Raw genomic sequence first — 26043 nt, forward strand, 5'->3', positions numbered from 1 at the left:
TGATGCATATGCGACACAAGTTGGTTATTCATCAGCTGGTGGTACAAACTACATCAAGCACGCGAGGAAGGAGGCGAGGGAGGTTCTGGCAGCACACAAAGACGGTGATATCATAGGTGTATACCGTCAGACATGGCAACATGGAGTCAGCAGCACGCCGGTGGAACCACCCGGCTAGAGGCGGCCGGGGGGCAAGCCATCCAGTGGCCCGTTGTCCGCAAAATACACATACGTGGCGAGCTGGTTTTTCCCAACACTGGGTCCGTCAAGCCTTGGTTGGAACAATATCCTCCCCATGTCCTTCCCCGTTGCGTTCAACAGACTCAGTCGCGATTGCCTGGTTCTTAGAAAGAACGTACTCTTCCTTGTCAATGCGACGGAAGGTGAAGTACTACACTCTGGTTAGTAAATTGGGGGCGGCGTTGGTGATAGGGCCTTGAAGTCATACAAAGAACACAGTCATAAAAGCTCCGAGAATGGCCGGCGCGCCAAAATCCCAGACAAGATGTGGGTCAGCAACAACGGCCGAGACTGCCAAGTTGACACTATAAGCGATGCCGGTGTTCAAAAGATTGAGAGCAGAGACGAATCCTCTCATGTTGACTGGCGCTCGGGAGTAGGCGATGCCGTACGCTGTAGCGTGGTGAGCTTTTGGATCGGGGCTAAATGGATTTTGAAAAATCATCACGCTCTAGGCAAGCCATACCTGGGACGTTGATAAAGAGCTCCGACGATCCGCCGAGGGCATACGGAATTGCCTCCCACCATAGAGAAATCGGAGACACCAGACCTTCTTCCACGCACACTGGATCTGAAGATCCATACCAGCCGCAGGGGCTCGTCTGGTAGGCGAAGTAACACAAGACGCAGTAGCCAATGCCCGCAAGGGTGCTCAGGAAGAATCCAGTTGTCATCCGAGCGACTGGGCCATAGCGAATCCTGGAGTTTCGAAGGAACGGGTACAGTCCGTACTAGTTATAACACAAGTATTAGTATTGCGTGACGCCACTTCTTTTCAAGGATAACGCAGTCCGCGGAGGAGTGGCTAGCCCGACTTGGGAGCTCTCAGGCATGTATATCGATCGACCTACGTTCAGAATGGGACCAAGGCAAATGACCGTGAGTGCGTTGAAGTTTTGGATCACATCATTTGGAACGCCATTTCCAGTGAGCATAGTGCCTAGAAAGTTGGCAGAGCTCCCAATACTACATCGCCCGGGGTTAGCGCTGTGTTTCCCCGACGTGGCATAAAGACAGTCATGGAGCGAAACGTACCCATTGTCGTTCCAGAACTGAACGGGAATGCAGATGAACATGCCAGCTGCCTGCATCGTTCGTTTGACGTCGTCGACAAAAGCATCATTATAATGCGTCTCCGGTTTCAGCCCCTTTGCCGCAATAACAGACGGCCTCGCGGCGTCCCACCATCCGCGTCGGCCAATGCGGTAAATCCCGCCATGCCTCATACAGTGGCCAAAAACACGGAAAACGTTTGGCAAGTCCGAGCCGCCAGGCTTATGGTGGGCCAATCGAGGCTTCAGCCAGATGAGCAGCAGAGGTAGGGGGAGGTATAGGATCAAAGTGAGCAAGAATGCTAGCCACCAACCAACTCTCCGTGCCGAATAAGATGTCCCAACTGACATGAAAGCGCCAATATTAATCAATAGATAGAACCAAAGCATAACTCTCTCAGCGCTGTGCTCCGGATCCTCAATGACGCGCTCGCCTGACGGGAGTGTGATGACCCGTGGAACATGGGTGTTCATCTGGTCGAGCAGAAGCGGGGCTACATTTGGTTTGAACATGGCTATATAGTCTCGTTGTTAGCAAGCAAGCCCACAGCCGCCTTGTTTAGCAATGGTTCTCACCGGCGCCTAGAGCGAGAATGTATACTCCAATAAAGAACGGGATCTTTGCCGTTCCATTCTCAATCAGCTGCTTTGCGCCACCGGCAACAATGAGCACATGGCCCACGCCGCAGACAATGACTCCCCAAAAGATCATATTAAATCGTCCGAATTTGGTGTCGGCGAGGTAACCGATAACAAGCGGGAGACAGTAGGCCAGAAGACTGAAAGACTGACTGGTGGCGTTCTGCGAGGGGTATTAATGCGACGTAGACGCATGCTAGAGAGAGGTTTGAGCATACCGCTATCCGCTCACCAAGCCCTAGAGCGCCCTGCGTAGCCTGGCTTCCGTTCGGCACCGCGCCATAGCCGTTGCCGCCTTTTGGCAGAGGACGGTTGATATAGTTGGTCCAGATCAGCACACATCCTAGGAGAGTATCAGCCAAAGTCCGCAAGTACGCAGCGGAGTAGGGCTGTATTGCCATAGTAGGATGCCCGCTCGCAGAACTCAACGGCGCAGAGCATATATGCAACCGTAGGCACCTTGCCGGGGACTCGGCGCAAGGTCGCTAGCTCTTCCTCAGTCGGTTTGCCCTCGTAGTCGACATCCCGAACGACCACCTTGTAAGCCGAAGACTCGTGGTCGCCGTCGCCCGTCGGCTTCTCGTCGGCCGAATGGACGCGATTGTCCGCGCTTTCTCCGTTCATAGTCTTATCCTCTGTATAGCATAGCATTAGATGATGACAGCCTAGAGTTTCAGAGTTCTATACGTGCACATACCCATGACGTTTTTGATCGCGAGGGAGAGAGTAGGCAGGTGGCAGAAACGACTAGGAAGAGTCAAAAGAGCAGCACGACAGTTGGCTACCCCGTCTTCTTATGCAAAAATTGCCCATAGCTTCGCCTCTATGAACACATATAGCCGTTGGTCAAGAGCCCGAGCGGTGAGGTCGGTCACCACCAACCTAATGCTCTCACAGAAGGCTGACGGCAGAACGGTAAGACAAGAAGAACCGAACGCTAGACAGGTACAGTAGCCCCGGGCTCTTGACTGACGGGTATCCGCCCATGACTCGCCCGGCGATATTGCGCAGAAAGGAGGCGCGAGCGCGCACCAAGCAAACAGCTTGAGGGCAGTGGTGGCGTAGTGGAAGACATATCGGGGGGCTGTACGGAGTATTGGGTGGTACAGTAGAGAACGAACTCGGCCGTTTACTCTTGTCTTGGTTGGCAGCGTCTGAGTCGGCCCACAGAGTTGTGCATGTACGTATGTAGGTAGAAACTGGCGCGGTTAGCCGTTGGTCAAAGGAGCCCAGCCCGGGTGTGGATTCGGTCACAACCAACGCATCGGTTGGTCTTGGGCCGGGGGGAGGGGTGAAGACCAACTGCATGGCGTTCCCATTCAGTCACAAATACTTGGGAGGCGAATGAACACCGCATACGTATTATATTGGGAGGCCGGAACTCGCATCGAGCATCGTTCAAGGCGACGGATCATGTGCGGAGACCAGACCCTGCCAGACGGGGAGGGCAGAGAGAGACACTGCAAGATCTATGAAAGGCAGGCCTGAGGCTCATTTGCGTCGTCCTCAATCACTCGCTTGAGACCCAATCAACGCGAGCATAAAAAGCATTCATATACTTTAGGTACTAAGGTACCTTGGCAAATTAGGTGCGTTAGGTACTGTACATTAGTACTTATGTATGTAGGTCCGTTGGTAGGTAGCAGCCCGGAGTGAGAATCGACAGGACAGCCAGGGCCGTCCTCGGAACTGGATCCTCGGAACTGGGGCAAGTGGGGTTGGGGATTGAGTCGCACTTGCCTGCCTAGTAAGTTAGGTACTAATGCACAAGCAGGGTCCCTTTCCTCCGCCTCGCCATGTCAGCTCCGAAAGGCACCTCCATTACCCGCCACGTTGACAGCCCAGCCGGCGGCAAGTATGGTACGGCACGATACATGCTATGCAGCAGTACTACTAGGCAGGCAAGCAGGTACTGCCTCACTACTGGTACGTAAGGTAGTAGGTGATCTTATCGATTATTGGAATGACGCTAAAATGCGGGGGAAAGCGCCCCCATCTTTGCTGAATCGGTAGCCCACGTCGCTTGCCTCAATATTTCGACGCGCATCCAGCTCCTAGGCGTCGCCTCGCGGCCTCTCCGCACCGACGGGATTGCTCACAAGGCTGGGTTGTGGCCAGCTCCTGCCAATCGCGTTGCGTGGCAGACATCAACGCCCTCCTTCTTGAGTCGCTTGCCAAGATGGACGCCGGCTAATAGGCTGCATTGCGCGGGCATCCGGCAGACAAGCAACAAAGCACACGAGTCTGAGTGGCGGCCTGGCTTCTGGCCGTTGCCTCGAGCCAACAACAAACAAGACACCACTGCCAGCCCTACTAGCGCGTCGCGTGACTGACCAGGCCAGCAGTGTCCAGCAACTCCTTTCCCGCATTGCTGCCGCCAAGCTTCCCTGGGAACAGCTCTCTGGAATTTGCCGCGGCACCCTTGATGGAAAAGACGCTATCGCCATCAAGCCGTTGGCTTGCGCGGCCACGAATGTTGAAAGCACCGCCTGCCGGGATGTCTGGGGTCGCCACGACCTTGGGCATGTCGTCTTCTGTCAGCCGCGCTGAGCCGATGGACCGCTCTAGCTGGTCGAGCTGACCACCCCTGCCAGACTTCTTCGTCGGAAATAGCTCCTTGGTTCTGTTGTCAGCCGACAAGCGTCTCTTGATGCTCCGAGCCTCAGCGCGGTTATTGCGCGATGAGCTGGTCCTTCTGTCCATGTACGCCCCGCCGTCACTATCACCACTCGTCTCCCGCCTTGGCGAGGCAGACCTGTCGCGTCTTGACGAGCGACCCGAGAACAATTCTTTGCCCCTGTTCTCGGCGGCATATGACCTCGGGTGGTCTTCCGAATCCGAATGCCGCCGGGAACGCGTCGGCTGCGGAGCGTCATCGTACATGCTCGCCTCGAACCTGATATTCTCCTCGTCGGAATCACGTCGCCTCCGTCCCCCCGCGCGGCCGTCGCTGTCTCGGTCGCGATATCTTGATCGCTGGTCCCTGTGTCGTCGTCGACGCTCCTCTGGGTCGTGCTCGGGGTGGAGAAGGTAATATCGACTCCGTAGAGCGGCACCTGCTTGTTTCCGATCACCCTGAGTCGCAAAGCGAACCAGGAGATGTATCTCGGGCCTGCCGTCTAAAGGCTTGGCGGGGAGTGACTCCCCCGGGGGAAGGGCCGTGGCGTCGGCAACCTCGATGGAGCTTAGGGCGACAATTGCTTCGCGGGTTATAGATTCGGAGGCGAAGATGATGTTGGCCGACGTGTCGTCGATCCATTCCACGTGTTCGGGAGGGCCAAAGTGCGCCTTGACGTAGTTCTTGATGTCATCCGTGTGTAGCGTGTCTAAGCCGCGGACGTGTAGCTTTGTCGGGACTATGGCAGTGGTCTCGCTGTCATTTGGGGGCTCATCCTCGGCCACCTCACCCGGCTCTTCTGGCTCGTCGGGTTGCTGGGGGTTGGCGAGGGTCAGTGTCGGGCGGAGGCGACGGCAAAGAGCGCCGGACTTACGAGGATGTCGTCGGCGGCAGGGAAGTCGGCGATGGGCGCATCTTGTACGCTCTCAAGCGCGTCGCCCATTTCTATGTCCAGATCCATGATGCCGCCCTGAAGGTAGCCGCTGCTCGAGGCAGACCGAGGGCTGGTAGAGGAATTGACCGTCAACGACGATGCGGCTCCAGATAGGTGGTGAGGCGAGCGACCGTGAGAGAGCGCAGCGTTGATCCGCAATAAAAGCTAGATAGCTTGATCTCGTTTGAGGTCGATGTCAAAGAGAAGTGGCCAAGGCTATTCGAAGCGTGGTGTGGTGCGCCAGCACTGAGGGTGTTGCGAGAAAGGCGTGTTCTGTGGCGACGGAGTTGCATTGGAGATGCGGATCCCGGTGCACTGGTCGACGCGGTGGAGCTGCGTGCTGGGAGGAACTGGCTACCCTATACTGCGCAACTTACATCCCATGGGCAGCGGTGAACCACGAGTGCTCTTCTAGGACCACATTTGTGCTGGGAGCGAATTGATGCTGGACTTTGATGGCTTGATAATGGCAGCTTGTGCGGTAGTCGAGGATGAGTCGGCCGCACACAAAGTCGCACGCGACGTACGAAGTAGGCTCAGCCTGCAGGAGCGTCAGTTCACGTGTGCGGGCGCTACGTACAGTATCTTAGTACGCAGTGCGGAGTACCTGACGGCGGTTCGCTGAGTGGGCGCTTAGAGCAGCTCAACAAGATCGACCCGCCGCATCCTATCACGCCCGCCCCATGACGCGATGCAGGATACCAAATCCGCATCTTACCAGAGGGAACGATTCGCAAGGACGTCGGCACTGAAGACAGACACCGCCCGCAGCGCCTCCGTGGGCAGAGAGTTACGATGGGCAGCTTTGGCGCTGCCGTAGAGTCCCTGGTCGAGACATACAATCGATGCCTCAAACTCCTAGAGAGATTGCACCTAGGGAGCAGCGACGGAGATGGCGCCTGCAAGCAAAGGGCACTCCTGAACAACCAAGCCCGCTCTGACAGGTCCATGGTCAGGCGTGCATACCGGTCCAAGCTCTCACGTCGAGGAAGCGCGTTCGAGTTGGGCGACGGTGAGTACAGGAGCCGAGAGCTCGCATGAGAAGGATCGGGCTAACGAGTGCTTCCAAACGCAGCGTTGGCGACGTCGTCGGTGAAGAGGGTAGCTAGGAAGCTCAAAGCGGCACTCAGCGCCGCCATCAACCAGCTCGGCCGCGGAAAGGCTGGACGAGACACGCTCGACTACGCGTCGCTCACGGCCCATTCGACTGACGCCCGCAAAGATGCTATACGCGCCATGACGAGCTTGTCCGCGCGATTGCCGTCCCTGGACGGCGACGTCAGGTCGCGCACTGGCAGAAGCACCGCCTCATCGATCAACAAGAAGTCTGGCCATCATCGCTATGCCAAGAGCGCATCGTCGTCGCGGCCGAGAACCTTGAGGAGGCGGGATCAGGCTGTGCGACCACGTCCGAGCAGCGGGAACCAGCGCGAGGCGCAGCTGCGCCCCCCGGTAAGGGAAGAGAAGCGTCAAGAATGCGGAAAAAGGTACTCATCGACGACGTCCTCGTCGCAGAGCACCAAGCTCGGAGAGGTCAGGTCAAGACGCCGGCGAGGCGGCGAGCAAGGGGTTCGTGGTGACTATGGTACTGGAGTTACATATCCTCTGCCGTATCCGTGGGTCGACGATAGTGAGGCGCCTGGCTACGAAAGGAGGGGCAAGGGACGCTTCTGGGGGTTATTCGGGCGGCGATGAGGAACGATGCAAAAAACAGTTGAAGACGTGCGGGAGGAGTGAGTAACTACTTTGAATGCGAGAGGGAGGAAGAGTGGCCTCGATGACCGACCGGGCCTTGTGGTGGATCCATGTCATCTGTGCTTTGTAGAGATACCTAGGTACCTCCGTCTGGTAGGTTAGTACCCACTCTGCCCCCCTCCAAAAAATATCCCCACACAAACAGGCTGGTGTCGGATAAGAAACCTCAACTTGCCGCCATCCAGCAACGACAACCACACCGTTCGGCAGGCCACGATCCTCGACTCTCGCCACGCCTGCCACGCGCTCCGGACAGACGGTAGCGTCCGCTCCTCCCCTCCCTCTGGCGCCGCGGCGAGACGGTACAAGCGCCCTCTCCTCGCACGCCCCCTTTCGCGTCGTCGAGCATCTCCCGTCATGCCTCAAGACCCCGCGACTGTTCTCGCCGCCCTGTTGCGCGCAGCAACAATCGACGATCACGAAGAGGTGCTCAGGGCCGCCAACGCTGCCATCAAGGCCAACCGTGCCGATGTGGGCGCTCAACACACTCGTGTAGTTGCCCTGCTTAAACTTGACCGCTTCGACGACGTCATACGCGCCATATCCGAGGGCGGGGTCAAGGTCGAATCTCGCTGCGCTCTTGAGCAGGCGTACGCCCTGTACAAGCTTGGCAAGCTCGACGAAGCGGCCGCCCTGCTCAAATCATTCGGCTTGGAGAAGCGCAGCTTCAGTCATGTCGCCTCTCAGGTTGCTTACCGCGCCGAGAGGTTCGGCGAGGCCGAGCTCATCTACAGGCGGCTGCTCACCTCGGGCGATGCATTGCAGGAAGAGAACGACCTGAACATCAATTTGCGGGCGACATTGGCTCAGGCCGAGTGGCAAGGAAGCTTGACTGCTGCCGGATCGACTGCCGACCAAGCACAGGACACCTTCGAGCTTTGCTATAACGCTGCGTGCGCTTACATTGCCAAGGGAGCTCTTGACACGGCTGGAACCCTGCTTCAGCGCGCCGCCAAGCTGTGCGACGCGTCTGAGGACTTGACTGAAGCCGACAAGAAGGCTGAACTGAAGCCCATTCTTGCCCAGCAGGCATATGTGCATGCCAAACTTGGAAACACCCAGCGGGCACTGGAGCTGTATCGGTCGCTGGATGTCGATGGGTGAGTCTCGGTCCCCGCCGCCATCCAGGCACAACGTGTTTCAGTACGCACCGTTCCTAACAAGCTCAGCGATGCGGACCCTGACTTTGTCGTTGTGGCACAAAACAATAAGGCTGCGCTCGAGGCGAAGCCGCCGAACCCATTCCTTCTTCAACGCCAAGTTGCTACGTGGCTGTCTGGCGCTATTGATGCCAAACTATCCAACTACCAATCCACCGTACTATCCAGAAATCAGTCTGTGGTTGACATTCTGGCGCAAAAGGGTGACGGAGTGCGAGAAAGGACACGCAAGTTACTGGACCAAGCTCGTCGGCCTACGATACGGCGGGACGTCAACTATAACGCAGTGATAAGAGCCGCAACGGAGACTCAGGGCCTTGCCGACAAGGATGCTCTCCGAGAGCTTGCGTCCCTGTCCAAGAAGTATCCCAGCAATGTTGGCCTTGTGCTCATAGCCGTCCAACTGCTCCTGAAGCGCAAGAGCCGCGGCGCAGCGTTGTCTGTGCTTGAGTCTTTCTTCGCTCGACTGGACAAGAGTGACCAAGAGCAGGATCTCGAAGTGCGGTTCAGCCCAGGTCTAGTTGCCCTCGCAGTATCCCTTATGCGAACCCAAGGCCGTGCCACCTCTGCCAAGTCGGAGCTGATCAAGGCCGCTACATACTGGCGGGATCGCCCTGTTGGCGCGTCATCTTCGCTTCTGAGAGAGGCCGGGGTGGAATTGTCGAGGTCATCTGACGCGGGCGACCTGTCGCTGGCTGCTTCGGCCTTCCAGAGACTTCACGCGGAGAACAAGGACGACCCTGTGGTCACTGCAGGTTTGGTCGCCTCCCTGGCTGCGTCTGATGTAGCCAAAGTCGAACACCACGCCGCTCAGCTGCCGCCGGTCCAGGCCTTGGTCGAAGGGATAAATGTCGAAGGGCTCATCCGTGCTGGGGTTGCCGGAACTGCCGGCAGCGCCGCGCCCACGAAAAAGAGACCAGCTCCGGAGGAAACTAGCGACGAAAAGGCGGCCAAGAAGCGCCGAAGAAGGAGGCTGCCCAAGAACTACGTCGCGGGTAGAGCCCCCGATCCGGAACGGTGGCTGCCCCTCCGAGACCGCTCCACATACCGGCCCAAGGGCAAAAAGGGGAAGAAGAAGGCTGGTGAGTCAACGCAAGGCGGAATCGTCAAGGAGGAGGAGACGCTGGACCTTGTGGGAGGGGGTGGTGTCAAGGTGGAGAAGGCGTCTGCTTCAAACCCATCGAAGAAGAAAAAGAAGGGCAAGAAATAGACGGGGCCAGATAGTGGAAATGCATGAGAGCTTGCTGGCGGTAAGGGCTGGCACGCAGTTTCTGCATCGCTCATACATAGTGCACATGTATCCGAGCCCGCTGTTGTTGTCGCCGCCACCCAGACCACCGCGGTCGTGTAGAATGCCATCGATGGCCGGACGGGAGGACATGGCTACTAGGCAGCCCCCCCCGCCGGCCAGTCTGAACATAATAAACAGATAAGGAACAGCCATGGCGTCGTCATCAGGTGGTGAGACAACTGCCGCGCGCGGCAAGCCAAAACTGCTATACACACTTCCTCGAGACAAGAGCACCAAAAAGCAACGCCATTCATTCATTCACCTGGTGCAAATCGCCCAAATCGACACCCAATCAGGGCAACTTTTACGCTACAAAACAGGGCTATAAATAATGGATGCTGCAGCAGCAGCTCTGTCCGGCCACCATTGCGAGCCAGCAGTCTACCACAGAACGTTGCCGTAACTCGTAACACTTTGCCTCCGAACTTGACGGAAGATGTTGGCCCTTGGGCGCGACCTGGAACGGATTCGCCACCGTCAAACGCCTCGCCATGCCTTGGTTTGCAGCATGCTTCTCCCTTTGCAACGACCGAGTCTACATCCATTTTGTGACATGATTCCAGATTGTCCGTCTTCACCCCATACCACTACACTTGCCCCTTCACGCTGTCATCATCTCTGCCGGTAAGCTTGAACGACGACCCCGGCCGGCCGGTGGGTCGATCTCATCGCCACTATCATGCTCGTCTTTTGTTGGATCACGAGCCGTTTTGAGTCGCGAACCGAGCTCTTCGTTCGTTTTTGCGCCCGCCTCGTCTCCATCACCTTCCGACTCCGATGCCGTCTCGATTAGAGGAAGAGGCGATCGGCGTCCGTCTGAGAAGCTCACGGCAGCCTCGCTTTCACCATCAGATGGCACCACTAGCCTTCCACCAGCTGAAACGCTCCTGGCTGCCTGTGCAGAGGAGTACTTGCGGTGAAGCTCCCTGAAGCTCCGCGCTGTGGTAGTGCTGACGCTGGCGGCGGATTCTCGTCGACCATTCGATTCGTTCGATTCGGATGGTGTCTCTGGCGCAGAGTGATAAGCATCTTCGGGTTCTTCGTCAAATGAAGCCGGTGAGACTACTTGTTCTTGCTGCTGGGGTGGCTGCTGCTGCTTTCGAGCGAGGATCTTTTCGTCGTGTGTCATGTTCTGGATCTCGGTCCCAATATTGATGACAGATGCCTTCTTGCCGTGCACGACGAAACTCCCAGTCCCACGGGACAGCATGGTCTCTTGAGGAGCATCCTCTGATGAGGTACCATGCGCGTGTTCCCTCCCTCGGCGACTGCGATGATGTGAAAGGTGGCCTGCGCCATCTCTAAGTGTGCGCTGGAGGCTGCGCCTGATCTTGCTCCTCTCGAGCCGGTCGCGCTCAGCAGGAGCGACGTGTTCTGTGCTGTCTGCCGAAGTGGAAACAGTCCCTTTGTCCACAGACCCCCTCGTAGACCTGGCCTCCCACAGTCCAGCTTGCTTCAAGAAGTCGCGCTCAGAAGCATCGACATCATCGTGGTTCGTGTCGGCACTATTGGATGCTGTGGGATTCCGTCCATCACGAGACAGAGGACGCAATGATTGAGACACGGAGACTGGAGATTGGATGGGCGAGGTGGTGATGCTTGAAACGGATCCATGGCGCGGACTCCGCATGTCGGGCACAGCATGACCAACATCACGCGATGGCGGACGAGGTTTCGTGCTGGCTTGCGGTGTTGCCGGCGACGAATCTTTGGAGGACAGACTGGTGTCCTCCTCCGCTGCAGCGGTGCTGAGGGAGCGGGCGAGACTTGAGTCTGTGGGAGGGCGAGTTCTATCGGTGGAGTTTTGCCGCTTTGCCTTTGACTCGAGCCGTGTAGGCATCGATAGTGGTGCCGCAACCGAAGCCGTCTCAGACTCCATGCGGACTTTGGATGGCGAGGTCGCCACTGTCGATGCGGTTGCTGGCCTGTCGTCTGCGAGGTCTTGAATCAGAATGTCTCGATGGCATTTTTCTCTCCAAATCTCCATTCTCGTCCACTTCAGCTGGGCCGACTGGCGCGCGGCAGCAGACAGTAGCTGCTCCCTGGTTCTGGGTTGGATCGGAGCTAGGATCTGCAAATGACGGGCGTTTCGAAGTTGCTCTTCCAGTTGCTTTTGGGCTTCCTCCACCTTTTGCTCTGCTTCCGCAATCTTCTGTTGCATTCCGTCCCTTCGAGCCGTCTGAATGTCCTCTGCCATCTTGTGGTCAATCTTACCTCGCGCAATGGACACAAGTCCAGTGGGCGTCTGCACAAGCTGGGTGGCGTCAGAGCTGTCGAGACGCCTGATACCCCTCCGGCCCTGGCCATCGTAATTGCCTCCGACGACGCCGCGCATCCGGATTCCAGACGTCCTAAATGCAGCGGCGTAGTTGAGTTTGGCCAGCCAGTCGTTCCGCTCTTCCTCACTGTCTGCGAGGAGGACCTCATCAAGCCCGCCCTGTCTGACGTAGACAAATGCGTTCTTGTGCTTCTTGTAGGTGGAATCCATCAACGCAACAGCGCCGTGAGTAGATATCAACGCATCTGGCTTAAACTCCTCCAGCGGTGGTTTGAAGATGATGGGAATGCCATCGTTACCAACCTTGACGTGATGTTCGTACTGATGCATGAGGTTCTTCACCCAGCTTGTATTGCGGAAGAAGTACAGCTGGGCACCCGTGAGAATGGCACCCCATTCTTGCCATGGCGATCGTGTCTTTCTCTTCTTTGAGTCTTTGCGCCATAGCAAGCCAACCTTGGTTATCTTGATGTCCACGATGCCGGGATGAGCGTCTTCCGGGTTTGTGGCTGTCTTTTCCGACATGAACGCATCGGGTCGAGAACGCGCCGATACGATCTGCAGTACTCCTGTCTTGAAAAAAGTGTTCTGCAAATCTTTGAGGTTGAGACAGGTTGCCGTTCCAAGGTAATTGTAGTGATCGTCCAAGTGCATCGCGTCCTTGAGATTCGGCCGCAGCGCATCGAGATTACCGTCCAGTATCAGTGTATAGGGGTCTATGGGCTCCTTGGCCGCGCGCTTAGCAGCGTCCCCGGGGTTCCCCGGGAGGAGCTGCTTCTTTTTGGTCTTGCCCGAGTTGACACGCTCTGGGCTGAGATCGAGATCATCCTCCATGTGGATAAAGGGCGTGTATGATATGTTGTCGTAGAAGCATTCCAGAACATCATCGAAGATGCCTTCACCGCGCGTGTTTTTCAAGTAGTCCGACTTCTGCATCTTGTGCTTGTTGTTCTTGTTGAAGACATCTGTGTGAAGAATGAGAAGCGAGAACGCGATGAAGTATGCTTGATCAGGCGAGCTGTAGATGCCAGGGTTGCATTCATGATAACGGTTTGCAAATGCCTGTAAGCAGCGATCTATCTGCTGTGTTTCTTTGGGGAGCTCGGCTTCCATTAATAACTTGCGGATCGCCATATCCATTGGATCGCCAAAGAAGCCGAAGCTGCGCATGTAGCTTCTTAGGACGGCGGCGGAGAACGGGTCCGTGCCCTTTGACAAGGCTGAGGCGATGACCCTTCGACTGACAGTGTCCTCAAGGCGTGCAAGGTATTTGGTTGGCGACTCATCCTCAAGTCGTTCAGGCAACGCAACAGAGCTCCTGGACAGCTGAAGAGAGTTGCTCTTTGATGTGATGGAGCCTGGCGTCACGGGAGTCAGGGACCCCTGTCGACTCAGTTCGGAGTTTTGTCGTATGCGGCTCAAGCCAAGCAGATCTCCGAAACTCTTCCGGCCTGTTGACGTAGACGTCCGTGTGGTAGGGGGAAGAAGGTGTTCGTCGGTCGAGTTTCGCCCTACGGAGCTCATGGTAGACGACCTGCCTCGTAGCATGGTAATTCTTGTCGGAGAGGAATGATCCGAGTGAAGGTCATTTCCACGAGGGAAAAGGCCCGCGGCAGGCGACGCCTGAGTTCCGGGGCCGTCTGCGCACCTCTCGGTATGAGCGCGAGGCGTGGTGGCGCTCTGTGCCGAGGCCGGGCGAGGAGTCGAGCCGACCCGGAGGGAAGTCGAGGATTCTGCAGCCAAACGAGAGGAACTCTGTTGCAAATGTGCGAAGGGGAAAAGCGGCTCAGGGGCCTTCTTCGTCCTGCGAAGCTTAAAGAAGGGGATGGAGGGCTGCGACTTCTTGGGAGTGGTAGCCGGGCTCGGGTGAGATATGCGATCGTTTGAGCTTGCGTCAGACCTCGACGACTCCGATTGGCGATTGTTAATTGTAGTGAGGGATGTGCCATTCGAAGCAGATATTGACTGTACTGATGGTCGGGGAGATGCCGGTTCGTCCAATGTAGCCAGCGATGATCTGCCCCTGTCGTCCGTGAAGGATTTCCTGAGCGAAGCACCTGGCGGCCTGTGGCCATCACGCGGAACGTCATTAGAGCGTCGAAACTTGGCCGCCAAATTCATGCGAGAGGACATTTTCTTCGGGCCTGTGATGTCATTGGTCGGTGCAGTCGTGATGATGGCCGGAGCTAAGGGGGCACACAAGTTAGCATCGCGAGTTCCCAGAAGCAGATGGGCGTAGCCAGCTAGAAGAAGAGGGGGCGGGAGAGGGGGCCATACGTCGGGGCAGAGGTGGAGGATTCTCGGCCTGCTGCTTTGCCCTGAGAGACAACTGGGAGTCGGAGGCGTTGCGGAAGCGCAAGACAGAGAAGCGCTTGTGCCTGCTAAGCTCGGGCTGTGGACTCGGGGGAGTATCAGGACGATTGGCGGTAAAGTCGGACTCGTGGCTCGCGTTGCGGGACAGGGAGTTGCCGGCATCCTCGATGGCTGGTTGAGTTGTGTGTTTCTTTTGCTTCGAAGGTTGCGCGGGATTGCTCTTCGGAGCGTCTAGTGCGGGCACGGCGACGGGAGCGACGGCATCATGGCGGGCGGCATCGGCATCAGTGTCGTCGGAAGCGCTAGGCCCGGCGACGGCAGTGTGACGTCGCATATCGGTCTCGCTGGCCATATTGGCTCGACGGCGAAGAAAAGGCATCTTGGCGGACGATTGTCATGGCACGCGTCGGCGAAGGCCCTCGTGGATTGCGTCGCGGCTGGATGAATGCACCCGTTGGCAACGGCCGGCGGCGGCAGCGGCGGCCGCGAGTATAGCCGGTCCACGATGCTCACGGTCGACGAGCGCCTGCGGCCTGGGGAGCGGAGGTTCGGAGGGAGACGACGGGATAACGGGACGAGGGGCGGCAACGAGCCGGACAGCCTCTAGTCGAGGACCATTACCATCTGCGTGGTAGGGTTGACGGGTGCGTGCTGTGTGTAGGACGCAGACTCGGTCAACGGGGCTGCAGCAGCGTCTGACGGTCCCCGATGGATGGCTTTCTGTGCTCGTACTTGAACGGCGCAGCACCCTCCCACGAGTGCCCAGTGGCTGGCAGTGTCGCGGTGCCTGTCGGTCTGTTGCGAACAAGGGTGTGGGCGTGACGACTGGGCCGGTCGCGGGTGGTTGGTGCAGTCGAGGTTGAGCGTAGGTAAGGTAAGGCAGGGCAAGGCGTAAGGTGGTGGATAGGAGGTAGGTAATGACCTACCTTGCCTAACCCTAGTAGTACTTCTAGTAGGTACCTTACCTGGGCTGGGCTGATATGGATGATAAGGTGCTACTAAGGTCGGGGTAGCCTGGCCTGGCCCCCTGGCTGCCCTGGAGAGCGCTGGCGCAGCTGAGGCGAGGTGGCGTGCTGGAGGGCCCAGCGAGGTAGGTACGTTCCATTACCAGGTTCGGGTTCAGTGTTGCGCTGCGCCGCGCCGTTGAGCACTTTCACTGCTGGAAAGGGCACGCACGCATCATCCTTGCGTATTCCCAATCAAACCCTGTTCCACAGCTAGCGCCTCTTGTGTGCTTCCATCCCCAGACTCCATCAGGGAGCATTGTGCGCCAGTGGTATCCTCTCGTCCCTCGTAGCGATCGCTATAACGAGTAGGCTGACGGCTTCCAATTGACTCCCTGTCTTGCAGCGTCTCATGGCTGCCTCCGACGTCTCTAGAGTAACCTGAAGCCATAGTACCTAAGGTAGAAGCTATCTTAGGTACCTAAGATACTAAGGTAGGTAGGTATAGTAGTTATCTTACGTACCTGCACCAAGTGGTATCACAACAGGTACTAAACTTATATACTACGGTACGATGGGCACTCAAGTCTTAAAAGTAGCCGTTGCTGCAGCTGTGGTCCTGGCCCCCCGCGCTGGCCCCTCCTCGTACTTGGGTTTGTACAGGTACTTTACTCTAGTAGCTTGTGGGACATGCCAGCATACAGGTAGAGGTAGACTGCGAAGTCAGCACCACGCTCCTACGAAAGCTACACCCTGAGAGCACCTACCGAGGTACCTGGGATACACGATAGCCTGCAGAGGTGGTGAATTCCACGCCTAACGGTTCCAGGTTCAGTGCGGCGCCCATACCGGTTAGCAACTTAGCCCTCTAGAAGGGAGGTGAGGTAAGAGGTACCTACCTGGGCCGTACAGGTACGAAGTACCTAATAAGGCATGGAACGTTTGTTTCTGTCGGGTCGGTCCATCCAAGCCACGGCTGCCAAAGCCAAGCGGGCGTCGCCTTTGGAGGCCGCCTTCTCACCTCAACATCCGTCATCTCCATTTCCTCACCCACCCACCCACCCACGCCGCCGCCGAACTCCATCCGCCGCTTCGCGCCATCACTCCCCATCGCCAACCGACGATTGTCCCGTGCGCAGCCTCACAGCACCATGAAGGCCAAGGCGGCCGGCCTCGCGGTATCTTCAGTCGCGCTGCTGCTGCTGCTGCCGCTGCCAGAGGTGGCGGCAGCGGGCATCGGATCGTATCCCGACCACTCCTCACCGCACAGCGAGAGTCGCCACACCCGGCTGTTCCCACTCCTCACCAAGCTTCGCGACGGCACTGTCGAGTTCTTCTTTGGCCGCCATCCGACGAAAGCTGCCCAGATCGCCGCCAACCCCAGTTCCGTGCGCGCCAAGTACACTGACGAACTCGTCCTGCGCTTCAACGTCAGCACCGCGGACGAGGAAGCAGCCCTCTCTGATGCCGCTACACGACTTTTCCTTGACGTCTGGGCGTTCACGGGTGACTATGTTGACATTCGTCTTCACGCCGATGAGGTCGGACCGCTGCTGGGCCTCCTCCCCACCTCCCTCCGGTCGTCCCATTCGACTCTGATTGCCGATTTGGCCTCAACTGTGTATCGATCATTGGCGTCCTCCGGCGATCGCGCCGCAACAGAAGTTGATGGTGTCCCCTGGGCGCCGGTGGCATCCCTGAACAGCGGCGACAACCTCTTCTTCCAAGACTACCAACCGCTACCCGTCGTCGTCCGCTGGATGCGCCTCCTCGAGGCCATGTTTCCTTCTTACGTCAAGTATACCGTCATTGGCAAATCGTTTGAAGGCCGGGAAATCCCTGCATTGCGCGTCGGGCTATCGGGAACCCCAAATGTCAAGGAGCCTCGAAAGACGATCGTGGTTACCGGCGGCTTACACGCGAGGGAGTGGATCTCGACGAGCACGGTCAACTATCTGGCTTGGTCTTTCATTACTTCGTTTGGCAAGGAGCGCATGATCACCAAGCTCCTGGAGCACTACGACATCGTCTTCGTGCCCGCTGTCAACCCAGATGGAATTGAGTACACGTGGCAGGTCGATCGTCTTTGGCGCAAGTCCCGCCAGGAGACCAGCATTCGCTTTTGTCGCGGGTTGGACCTAGATCATGCTTTCGGGTATGAGTGGGACGGATCCAAGGCCCAGAACGACCCTTGTTCAGAGAGCTATGGCGGCGAGCAGCCTTTCCAAGCCGTCGAGGCCATCCAGCTTGCTACGTGGGCGCGCAACGAGACTTTGCATAACGTACAGTTTGTCGGTCTCCTCGATCTCCACTCTTATTCGCAGCAGGTTCTTTTCCCCTATTCGTTCTCGTGCGCGATTGATCCCCCGAACCTGGAGAACCTGCAAGAGGTTGCGACGGGCATTTCCAAGGCCATACGGATATCCAACGGGGAGTCGTACTCGGTCACCTCGGCATGCGAGGGAGCAGTGGCTGCAGACGAGTCACAACGAGACAAGGTTCGGCAACGCGTCGAGTCGGGCGGTGGTTCTGCCATCGACTGGTTCTACCACGAGATGCGCGCGCATTTCAGCTACCAGATCAAGCTGCGAGACACCGGCTCCTACGGCTTTTTGCTCCCCAAAGAGCAGATCATCCCGACGGGTGAGGAAATGTTCAACGCGATGAAGTACTTTGGGGATTATTTGCTGGGCAACAACGGGATCGAGAGATTTGAAGACAAGGCGGCGGAGAGTGTGTCGCATCCCTCAACGTTAGATGGAGGTGACGACAGCACAAGCAACCACGAATTGAGGAGGCGACGCGCACGCAGGTAATGCAGAGAAGCGACCGGCACTGTCCAGGTATACGCAGCGATTGAACCAACCGAGACTTGTTACGAAGTACATGAGCACATGAAAAGTCAAGGGGGGTTATGGCCATGGTTTTACTACCAAATGAAAAGCTATTCCCCAGAGACACGGGGCGGACTCGCCAGCCAGCACGCGCGGACGAATGGCTTAGTTGCCACCCATGACAAGCATGGCTGAGGTGTAGGCCGCGGTGAGCTTGAGCAATGCGTCGCATAGGAATGAGCCCACGGCGCCGCTGGCATTGGCGTTAGTACAAGGGGCAAAGAAACGAAGGAATTTGTGACGCACATTTCCCGGCCCTTGGGACCAGCAGAGCTGGTATAACCAAGCAGGTATAGAACTCTCGACAGGCCCCAGCCGGCTCCAAGGACGGCAGCAGGGAAGGGGTAGCGGAGACCGGCAACGAGCAGGGCGCCGAGGAAGGAGACGTGGTTCTCGGTGAAATTGGCATGAGCGCGTTGAGCTGCATCATTGCGGCGGCGTCAGCAGGGGCAGGTCCGGGGAGAGAAGAGGGCCGGGCTGGGGCATACCGCAGTTGAAACGATAGGCGTTGGGGTCCTTGTCGGCTTGCTCGGCGGAGGCGTAGGCATTGGGGTACTTGATGCCGCTGGCCTTGCGGAACTTGCTGGTGCGGGTGAAGTGGAGGGTGTTGATGAAGAATGTGGCGGTCGCGGCGGCGAGAACGAGACTTTGCAGGTCAGCAAAATGCCCATGGCATCATGAAAGGGCTCGGGGGAGCGAGCGGCGACGCCATTGGCATAGAGGACGGCGTCGCTTTGCAACACCGACCACCTGCGTCCTAGGTACATAATAGGTTGATTGTATCACCACAGCGCCTCAGCAGGAAGCATGCAATAACGACGACGCAACGCACGATATTGTAGCACTTACCCGTACTGGTCGGGGAGCTCAAGGACGAAAGGCATGGCTGCTGCGGCCGGATGTGTTTGTGGTGCGGGCTGAGAGGAAGAGAGGGAGAGAGGGAGGGGGAGAGGGAGCTGGCGGATCGTCGCGCGACTGGAGACGAGCGAGGCTTGGCTTAAGGCTTCAAGTGTTCGTGGACGGCGAAGGATAAGTAAGAGACGGTAGGGTTGAACAGAGGAGACTTGTCGGTAGGCTTGGATGGAGAGGTTGCGCGGGAGCAATTATATATTATTAGTACGAAGTCAGGCCGAAGTTCGTACGTAGTAGCTTGACTTGGTACTTGGTTGGACGGGAAGCTCCAAGTGGGCAAGCCGCTGTGGGTTTTCGGTCAACAATGTCCGCCCGACGTGCGGTTTCACGTCGCTCCGTGTCCCTGAAGGAGAGAGAGAGAGGGGGGGCCGCCGGCGCAGAGCCAAGTGAGGTACTTCGTACCGCCCATTGGTAGTAGGTACCTACTAACCAATTGTACACTGTAGCTCTGCTCAACAATCCGCCGGGAGCGGAGTTTTGGTGCTTCCTGCTGCTTCACGTCGCCAGACTGCTCGCCGTCCTTGGGAGTAGTACTCCGTACTACATGCGGGTTTGCTGAAATTTCTCTGCCCGATCAACGGCCAACTACTAACTACGTAGTAAGTTACTGTGGCGCCACCTTGCCAGTTGGGTCTGTCCTCTCCATTTCCGCCGCCGCCGCCGCCGCCGCCGCCGTCGTCACCCTGGTCGCAGCCTTGCCTGCTTCCTTTCTTGCATGCATTGGGGGTGGGGGATTGCTTGCAATGGCATGTGGCATGGCATGGCATGGGGCTGGCCGGGATTCGCCCTTGGTGCCCAGACACACGCCACGCGACCGAGGGAGGGAGGTAGTACGGTAGTACTACAGTACCATGGCGCTCGCATGGGCACCTTGGGACACGTAGGGGTGCGACAGGAGGCGGCGGAGAAGGCGGAGAATGAGAGCGGCCCCTCCTCCCCTTCTTGATGGGGTTGAAGGAGTCGATGGATCGATCCATGACATGTATGTACCCACGGGGGGGAAACAGGAGTCAGGACCAGTTGCTGTGGTCGATCGAGCTGGGCCTCATCAATTACTAAGGTAATGCTTCATAGCAGCATTAGTATGAGGCAGGTTCCTAGGTACCTTCAGTAGTACGTACCTGTACTTAAGGTACTTCTATTACAGTACTACCTCATCTCCAATTGCGTGCATCCCTAGGAACGTACGGGGTGCGTCAATGACGCGCTTCTATTACTTGACAGCCACCTCAGGGCACCGCAAGTACCCACTAGCAGTATCAATCGCCGGGCCGTCGGCATCCCTGGATCGCAGCCACCGACGACGACGCGTCGTCCCCTTCCTTGCCGGCATTCGTTCCATGCTGGCAGGATGCAACCAAGGTCGCGCCGCACCCTCCTCCATCACAAGGCACCAACTCCGCTGGCAACACGAACCGTGGACGCATGTTCCACGCTCACTATCAACTAAGGTACTAATGTAGTAGTGGTACTAGATTGTACAGTACCAAAGAGTTTCCCAGTATAACTTACCCAAGGTACCTTTTATTATGTCCCAGGCGGGACGTTTGCCTGTCGCTCGGGCAGTCGGGTCCCTCCGACGGGGCATGGCGCTTTGTCATGCGGGCCGGGCTTCGGAACTCGCAACCCCGCGAGCGAGCATGGGAGAAGCGTGACTCAACGGCCTCACGACGTAGCAGTGCGCAGCACATTGCATGCTTTCTTCTTCAAGCCTGTCGCCACGTCGGGTTGGTGATCAATCTCTCTTGCATCATCAATAAAATATTAAAAAAAAATTAAAGGCCTGCCTTTCTCTCTCTCCAAGTCCGCCACGCCGACCTTGTACAAAGACGCGCGGCCACTGGATCGAGATGCGATGCTCAAACTCGACCAAGAAAGACGGCAGAAATATTCTCCCAACCAGCCATCAAACAAGTCCCTCCAACCGGCCTGCCTCATCATCATCATCATCATCATCATCATCATCTTAGCCCGTGCACCTCTCCTCCGGCGGCCGCCACGCCAGCATCAGGCCCTCAAAGACGCGCCTCTCCGCCGTCTCCATGTTCGGCGCCGGCTCCGGGGGCGCTCCGGGGCCGCGACGGCTGCTCTCCAAGTCCATCCACTCGCCATCGGCGCGCCTCCGGATCCCGCTGCTGTCGAATTTGAGCCCCATCTCCCGCTTGCAGTACCGCCGCAGGTCACGCTGAAATGTCGTGCCCCCGCTCCAACCCAGCAGCGCGCAGCCCACCGTCTTCCACGGGCTGACGATGATGTCCACGCGACGCCGAGGCGGTGCCTCCTCTCCCTCCTTGACTTTGGCATCTCGCCGGACCACGTCCTCCCAGACCACCATGGCCTTGTCGAGCGTGTCGAAACCCCCTCCGCGTCCCGCCGCCTGCCCTTGCCACGGCAGCGGCAGTTGGCCGCGCTCGCTGTTTCTCGTCCACAGGCTGAGCGTGTGCGTAATGTACGTTTCCTCCATGCTCTGGACAATCTTTTCCACCGCGTTGTGCGTCATTGCCTCGTCCCGATGGCTGACGACCACGTCCACGTCACCGCTCTGTTTCTTTCCCCGCCTGTATCCGCCCACGATGGCCAGCTCGAACCCGTCGTCGATCTTTCTCGCGTGGGAGAGGATGATGCTCGCAATGGTCTCTACCTCCTGCCGCGGTATCTTGAGCAGCAGCTCGTCGTAGAACTTGACTCCTATCTGCTGCACCCTGCTCAGCGAGTCCCAGCCGTATTTGACAATGTCGACCAAGTCTCTCCATCCTGTGCCCAGTCAGCGCTTGTGTGTATATGGACAGGCCCCTTCGTTGCCTCCCTGCACACGTCTCGAACCTTTGCGATAGAATTCGAGGGCGGTAGTGTCCCCCACGCCCCAAATATCATAGAATAGCTTGAGGGTCGTCAGTCTGGAGTCCAAGGCGGCGTTGGCCGTTTCCTTGGTTTGCCCGGTCTGCCGCCACTCCCCGTAGAGCCCAGCGAACTTAGCGCCGCACCCGGGCAGCCTCTCGATTTCTGCGGTCCGCGTACGTGTCTTTAGGTTAGGGGCGCACCCAGAGCGGACATGACGCTTTTTGCTTACCTTGCGGGACCTGGAGCTCGTGGGGGTAGGCGGCCAGTGTGGCAATGGCTGTCGAGTACGCGCGAACACCGATCTGATCACCCTGGAGCAGGCGCAGGGTTCGGATCTTCTTCAGCTCCTCTATAAAGAGCTCGTTGGGTGAGTCCAGGGGGGTCGGGCGCTGGCACGAGTATGTCGTGTGCAGATAGTCGGGTATCGGAGGCAGCGGGACGTCGTGCTCGGACGTCGTCTGGCGGACGAGGGGCGGCGGGCGATGCATGTTGCTAGAGGGCCGACTTCCACTTGCTGCTCCTTGATCCCCAGCGGCTCGCTCGAGGATATCCCTGGCCGCAGTCGCGGGTGATGATTGTCTCGGGCCTTTCCCCGTTGTCATTGCCGCCGCCGCCGTTTTGTGTCGCCCGACAGACGCAAGCTTGCGCCCTCGGTAGACTGTGTAACTCTCCTTTGGCAGCACACGGCCTTGTTTCACACTATCTTCGAACCAAGCAAGCCGAAGTACGTAGATGATCTCGTCCCGGGCTCTGTCGCCGCCGTTGTGGCTCGCTTGGCCCTGCATACCGACCGACGCGGACAGCCTGCGCCGCTTGGCACTTGGCTCCTCGTGCTCCTGACGTGCTGCTACTCTAGCAGCGCCACTTGCCTCGGGAGACAGTTCCGAAGCTGTGGCCTCTCCTTTGCCGTTGCCGTCGTCATTGCCATCGCCATTGCCATCATCGCCTGGGCCTGGGTCCTCTGTCGGTTCAGTCTCAACCTTGAGCCGTCTCAGCTCAAACCGGGCGCGCTGGGTTCGCGAGATGTTGCCGAGGACCACCTGGGCCTCGTGTATGTCGTACGTCAGAGAAGGTATGCTGGCCTCTAGGCGGTGGAGGTCGTCCAGCTGCAGGTGTGTGGGGAGGAGGAATATCGGCGGGAAGTCGAGAGGCATCGGCGAGCTGCGGCAAAGATGACGCCGCTAGGTTTTGACTAGAGCGGTAGACGGTGCCCGTTGACGCCGGCTGAGAAGGCAGTTGCCCATCAGCCTCTTTCTTGTCTGCGGCGGACAGAGGACGATGGAGGAGGGTGAGCTCCGAGCGTGGGGCTCCCAGGAGACAAACGGCGCCCAAGTCTCGGGTTCGCGATGATAATGATAGGGCGACTGCGGCGGGCTTGAGGCAACCAACCTGCATCAATCCACGGATGGCCTGAGCGCAGCGCCAACCCGAGACCGTATGGCAATTTGGGGGGGGGGGGGGGGGGCACCAAGACACACGCCGTGGGCGATGGGGATTCGGTGAAAGCCAAAATGGACACTGGAAGTAGGCTGCCGAGCTTGGTTCGCGCGAGCTGGTCTGGCTCGGCAAAGGGGGCCGGGCACTTTGGCGTGTGCAAGCTACCTTTATTTTACAGATGCTCACCAGACCGTGACAGTGGTGCTGCGTTGAGGAGGGGGATGGGGAGGGGGATGGGGAGGGGGAGGGAGGTTAGGATTGCAAGGGATGGCTTCTGTCCTCCGTTTCAATCGGTCGGCCGCCAAAGTAAGTGCGTCGCTGCTGAGTACGGTATACGAAGTAAGGTAGGTAGTAGGTAGGTACATTGCGGCGCGTCTTGACGGATGGTGGCGCCTCTAACTACTACTAATAACTTAATGTATCGTCATTGACCGTCATGTCGCACGAAACACGGTAAAGCGCCTCATGAAGCGTCCCGTTTGCCGTCAACCGTACTACGATACAACTGCGACGCGCCAAACGCTCGTCTCAAGGTTTATCCAATATGTGCAAGCCCTCTCCACCTGCCAGCTCGACAAGTCGCGATAGTTGGCCTGGCGGCAGGTTGCTTCTACTATTTCAAAGGCCACGAGCCTGAGTCGAACCTAGGTATTGGCTGCTCTGGTAGACACGCAGGAAACGCGACGACCCCTTCGGGAGCCATACCACAGCAGTTGCCCTTCTTAGTCGAGGCTTAGACATCCTCAAACTCAAGCTCCTCGTCATCCTCGACAATATCGTCATCGTCATCGTCGTCACCAGCCTTGCCATCACCAGCTGCCGCGTTGGCACCTCCCGCCCCGCCCTGATCAGCCTCCGCCTGTGTTTCAACTTTGACCCTCTTGGACATCCTCTCTTCGGCGCTATCCTGTTCACTCGAGGCGCCGTCCGACGCGTCACGCTTGAGACCAGCCAGCCCCGGTGTGCCTAGGCTTGAGTTATTGCCCGTGGGCGGCACATCCTCAAACTCATCTTCGCCATCCTCTTCCGAGCCAAATTCGTCATCGTCGCCGTCATCCACCACTCTTGCCATCTCGGCTTCTTGCTCTGCCTTAAGTTTCGCAAAGATGTCGTCGATGTGAGCGCTTGTGTTGCCATCCTCCGGCTGCAAGCCCGGAGCCGCATCCTGGGCCACCTCCTTCTTGATGGCCGATGCGTCCGTCGCCACATTGCCCGAAAAGGACTCGCCCGTGACGGTGCTGTTAGACATCCACGATGGGAGCGCGTTCTGCTGCGCAATCTTCTCCTTGCGTAGTCGCTCCACCTCTTTCTCTACCTCCGACGGGCCGGCTGACGTTGAGATGTTGACGGCAATAGACTGCGGACCCGTGTTTGTGAGGCCCTTGACAGCCATGGGTCTATTCGCACCGGCATCGACGGGTATCGTCGCCGCGCGTTGGTGTGTTGCATCCCGAATCACCGGGCGCGCCTTGGTCAACGCTCGGTCAAAGTCGCAGACAGGAATGTGCACCGCGTCAATCTTGGGTAGTAGCTCGCTGATGAATTTAAATTGGTCATTGAGCCGGGTCGACTGCTCATGGCCTCCCGAGTTTCGGTCCGCTTCGAACGTTAGGATGTGGCCGCAGCGATGACACTGGAAACCCTCGGGGCCAACATTGTCGAGCACCTCCATGGCTGTCCACTCGGCTTTGCAAAAAGTGCAAAAGTACTCCTTTTTCTCGTTGGCCGGCATAGTGCTCCCTTGGACTTCCTTGTCGATGTTGTATACCCGCCATTTTATGGCGTCGATGGTGTGTCGGTAGTTGATGTAGTACCATGTTCGGTTGCTCGGCCGCGGATTGCCTTCGCGCAGTTCTTGCCTCGTATGCCTGCCACCCGGTCAAGTCAGCCATTGAACGAGTAATGGCAGGCCGCGCTGCTGGGACGGCTCAAGAGCAGCTGGGAACATCTACACTGAAAGGAAACGGTCCTCCCGTAGCTTGCCACAGATCTTATGAAGATCCTTGGTATTGATGGCCATAAGGTAGGCCAGGTCGTCATCGCGAAGGCTGCGCTCGCGCTAGTCAGCATGTCTCGAGGCCTGCACCCAATACCATGGATCATGAACCGTACGCCTCATGAAGAATCAGAGCGTCCACTACAAGAATGTCACGCGTCTGATAGAAGGCCCGCATGACCGACTTTATCAACGTTACGGCGAGATCCATGGCGACCGAGCCCCAGCGGGCGACGCGAGGCCTGCCCTTCGGGTCGCTTGTTCCAGGGCGGCGGCGCTTCTCGGGCTACGGGCGCCTCGGACGAGTCTGCTTAGGGCACAGAGCAGGTAGCTGCACTCGGCGTCTCGCGGGTGGGAGCAGACGTGTAATTTCGGAGAGCAGGGGGAGGGGCTGCTCAGCGTTCACGCGAGTCGAACGTCGCATCAGGCTGTTGCCTCGTCACCAGTCGCACGTGTAGGATATATCGCCGTCGTTCGTCTGCCGCGGAGAGCTCGCGTTGTAGCGCCACCATTCGTGTGCACGATTCGCCAGAGCCGCTGCGACATTCACGGCCCCAGTGCCTGGCCGTTCAAGCGAGTGTTAAAGTGTTGGCGTTGGACGTGTAGGGGCGCTTTGTTGTCGAGGGAGAAAATGTGCGGTGGTTTGGAAAGCCGCTACAAACCTTGGGATGGCGCCGCAAGGGCCAAAGTCGGCTTCATTACCTAAGGCGGGAGGTTTGCATCCGCAATTTGCACTGGCA

General features: G+C 57.9%; 10 protein-coding genes across 12 annotated transcripts; 3 read left to right on the forward strand and 7 right to left on the reverse strand.

The window, feature by feature from the left end:
* Nucleotides 1–10: 10 nt before the first annotated feature.
* Nucleotides 11–3375, reverse strand: PTR2_6 (peptide transporter ptr2). The gene is made up of 10 exons (XM_047991926.1): nt 3235–3375; nt 2629–3130; nt 2330–2566; nt 2150–2274; nt 1869–2094; nt 1276–1807; nt 1092–1206; nt 707–971; nt 449–633; nt 11–391 (listed from the first exon to the last, which is right to left on the reverse strand). Exons 2-10 carry the CDS (start codon nt 2630–2632, stop codon nt 266–268), a joined length of 1815 nt encoding a protein of 604 aa, XP_047847939.1. The 5' UTR covers nt 2633–3130; nt 3235–3375; the 3' UTR covers nt 11–265.
* An 869-nt stretch (nt 3376–4244) lies between these two features.
* Nucleotides 4245–5509, reverse strand: JDV02_010202 (uncharacterized protein; the record flags this gene model as incomplete). Its single annotated transcript, XM_047991927.1, has 2 exons — nt 4245–5363; nt 5423–5509. The coding sequence occupies 2 exons, from the start codon at nt 5507–5509 to the stop codon at nt 4245–4247; spliced, it is 1206 nt and encodes a 401-aa protein (XP_047847940.1).
* A 768-nt stretch (nt 5510–6277) lies between these two features.
* On the forward strand, nt 6278–7177 carry JDV02_010203 (uncharacterized protein; the record flags this gene model as incomplete). The annotated part of the gene is made up of 2 exons (XM_047991928.1): nt 6278–6494; nt 6558–7177. The coding sequence occupies 2 exons, from the start codon at nt 6278–6280 to the stop codon at nt 7175–7177; spliced, it is 837 nt and encodes a 278-aa protein (XP_047847941.1).
* A 417-nt stretch (nt 7178–7594) lies between these two features.
* On the forward strand, nt 7595–9607 carry srp72 (Signal recognition particle subunit SRP72; the record flags this gene model as incomplete). Its single annotated transcript, XM_047991929.1, has 2 exons — nt 7595–8337; nt 8407–9607. The coding sequence occupies 2 exons, from the start codon at nt 7595–7597 to the stop codon at nt 9605–9607; spliced, it is 1944 nt and encodes a 647-aa protein (XP_047847942.1).
* Nucleotides 9608–9950: 343 nt separating this feature from the next.
* On the reverse strand, nt 9951–15144 carry JDV02_010205 (uncharacterized protein). Its single transcript, XM_047991930.1, has 2 exons — nt 14244–15144; nt 9951–14152 (listed from the first exon to the last, which is right to left on the reverse strand). The coding sequence occupies exons 1-2, from the start codon at nt 14656–14658 to the stop codon at nt 10290–10292; spliced, it is 4278 nt and encodes a 1425-aa protein (XP_047847943.1). The 5' UTR covers nt 14659–15144; the 3' UTR covers nt 9951–10289.
* A 1136-nt stretch (nt 15145–16280) lies between these two features.
* ECM14 (Putative metallocarboxypeptidase ecm14) lies at nt 16281–19342 on the forward strand. Its single transcript, XM_047991931.1, has one exon. It carries the CDS (start codon nt 16375–16377, stop codon nt 18037–18039), a length of 1665 nt encoding a protein of 554 aa, XP_047847944.1. The 5' UTR covers nt 16281–16374; the 3' UTR covers nt 18040–19342.
* Nucleotides 18223–19001, reverse strand: JDV02_010207 (Glutathione transferase; the record flags this gene model as incomplete). Its single annotated transcript, XM_047991932.1, has 4 exons — nt 18223–18310; nt 18364–18538; nt 18606–18763; nt 18967–19001. The coding sequence occupies 4 exons, from the start codon at nt 18999–19001 to the stop codon at nt 18223–18225; spliced, it is 456 nt and encodes a 151-aa protein (XP_047847945.1).
* A 1653-nt stretch (nt 19343–20995) lies between the features above and the next one.
* JDV02_010208 (DNA-directed DNA polymerase) lies at nt 20996–21529 on the reverse strand (the record flags this gene model as incomplete). The annotated part of the gene is made up of 1 exon (XM_047991933.1): nt 20996–21529. One exon carries the CDS (start codon nt 21527–21529, stop codon nt 20996–20998), a length of 534 nt encoding a protein of 177 aa, XP_047847946.1.
* A 264-nt stretch (nt 21530–21793) lies between these two features.
* JDV02_010209 (DNA-directed DNA polymerase) lies at nt 21794–23024 on the reverse strand (the record flags this gene model as incomplete). Its single annotated transcript, XM_047991934.1, has 2 exons — nt 21794–22032; nt 22100–23024. 2 exons carry the CDS (start codon nt 23022–23024, stop codon nt 21794–21796), a joined length of 1164 nt encoding a protein of 387 aa, XP_047847947.1.
* A 650-nt stretch (nt 23025–23674) lies between these two features.
* JDV02_010210 (uncharacterized protein) lies at nt 23675–25927 on the reverse strand. 3 transcript variants are annotated; one of them, XM_047991935.1, is made up of 3 exons: nt 25420–25927; nt 25260–25355; nt 23675–25175 (listed from the first exon to the last, which is right to left on the reverse strand). In XM_047991935.1, exons 1-3 carry the CDS (start codon nt 25512–25514, stop codon nt 24041–24043), a joined length of 1326 nt encoding a protein of 441 aa, XP_047847948.1. In that variant the 5' UTR covers nt 25515–25927; the 3' UTR covers nt 23675–24040. The 3 variants fall into 3 exon arrangements, with proteins under 3 accessions (XP_047847948.1, XP_047847949.1, XP_047847950.1); XM_047991936.1 differs by having other exon boundaries at nt 23675–25355; XM_047991937.1 differs by having other exon boundaries at nt 25260–25927.
* Nucleotides 25928–26043: the final 116 nt, after the last annotated feature.

Source organism: Purpureocillium takamizusanense, chromosome 11 (genome assembly GCF_022605165.1).
Source record: "Purpureocillium takamizusanense chromosome 11, complete sequence".
In the NCBI taxonomy this organism is placed as follows: Eukaryota; Fungi; Ascomycota; class Sordariomycetes; order Hypocreales; family Ophiocordycipitaceae; genus Purpureocillium; species Purpureocillium takamizusanense.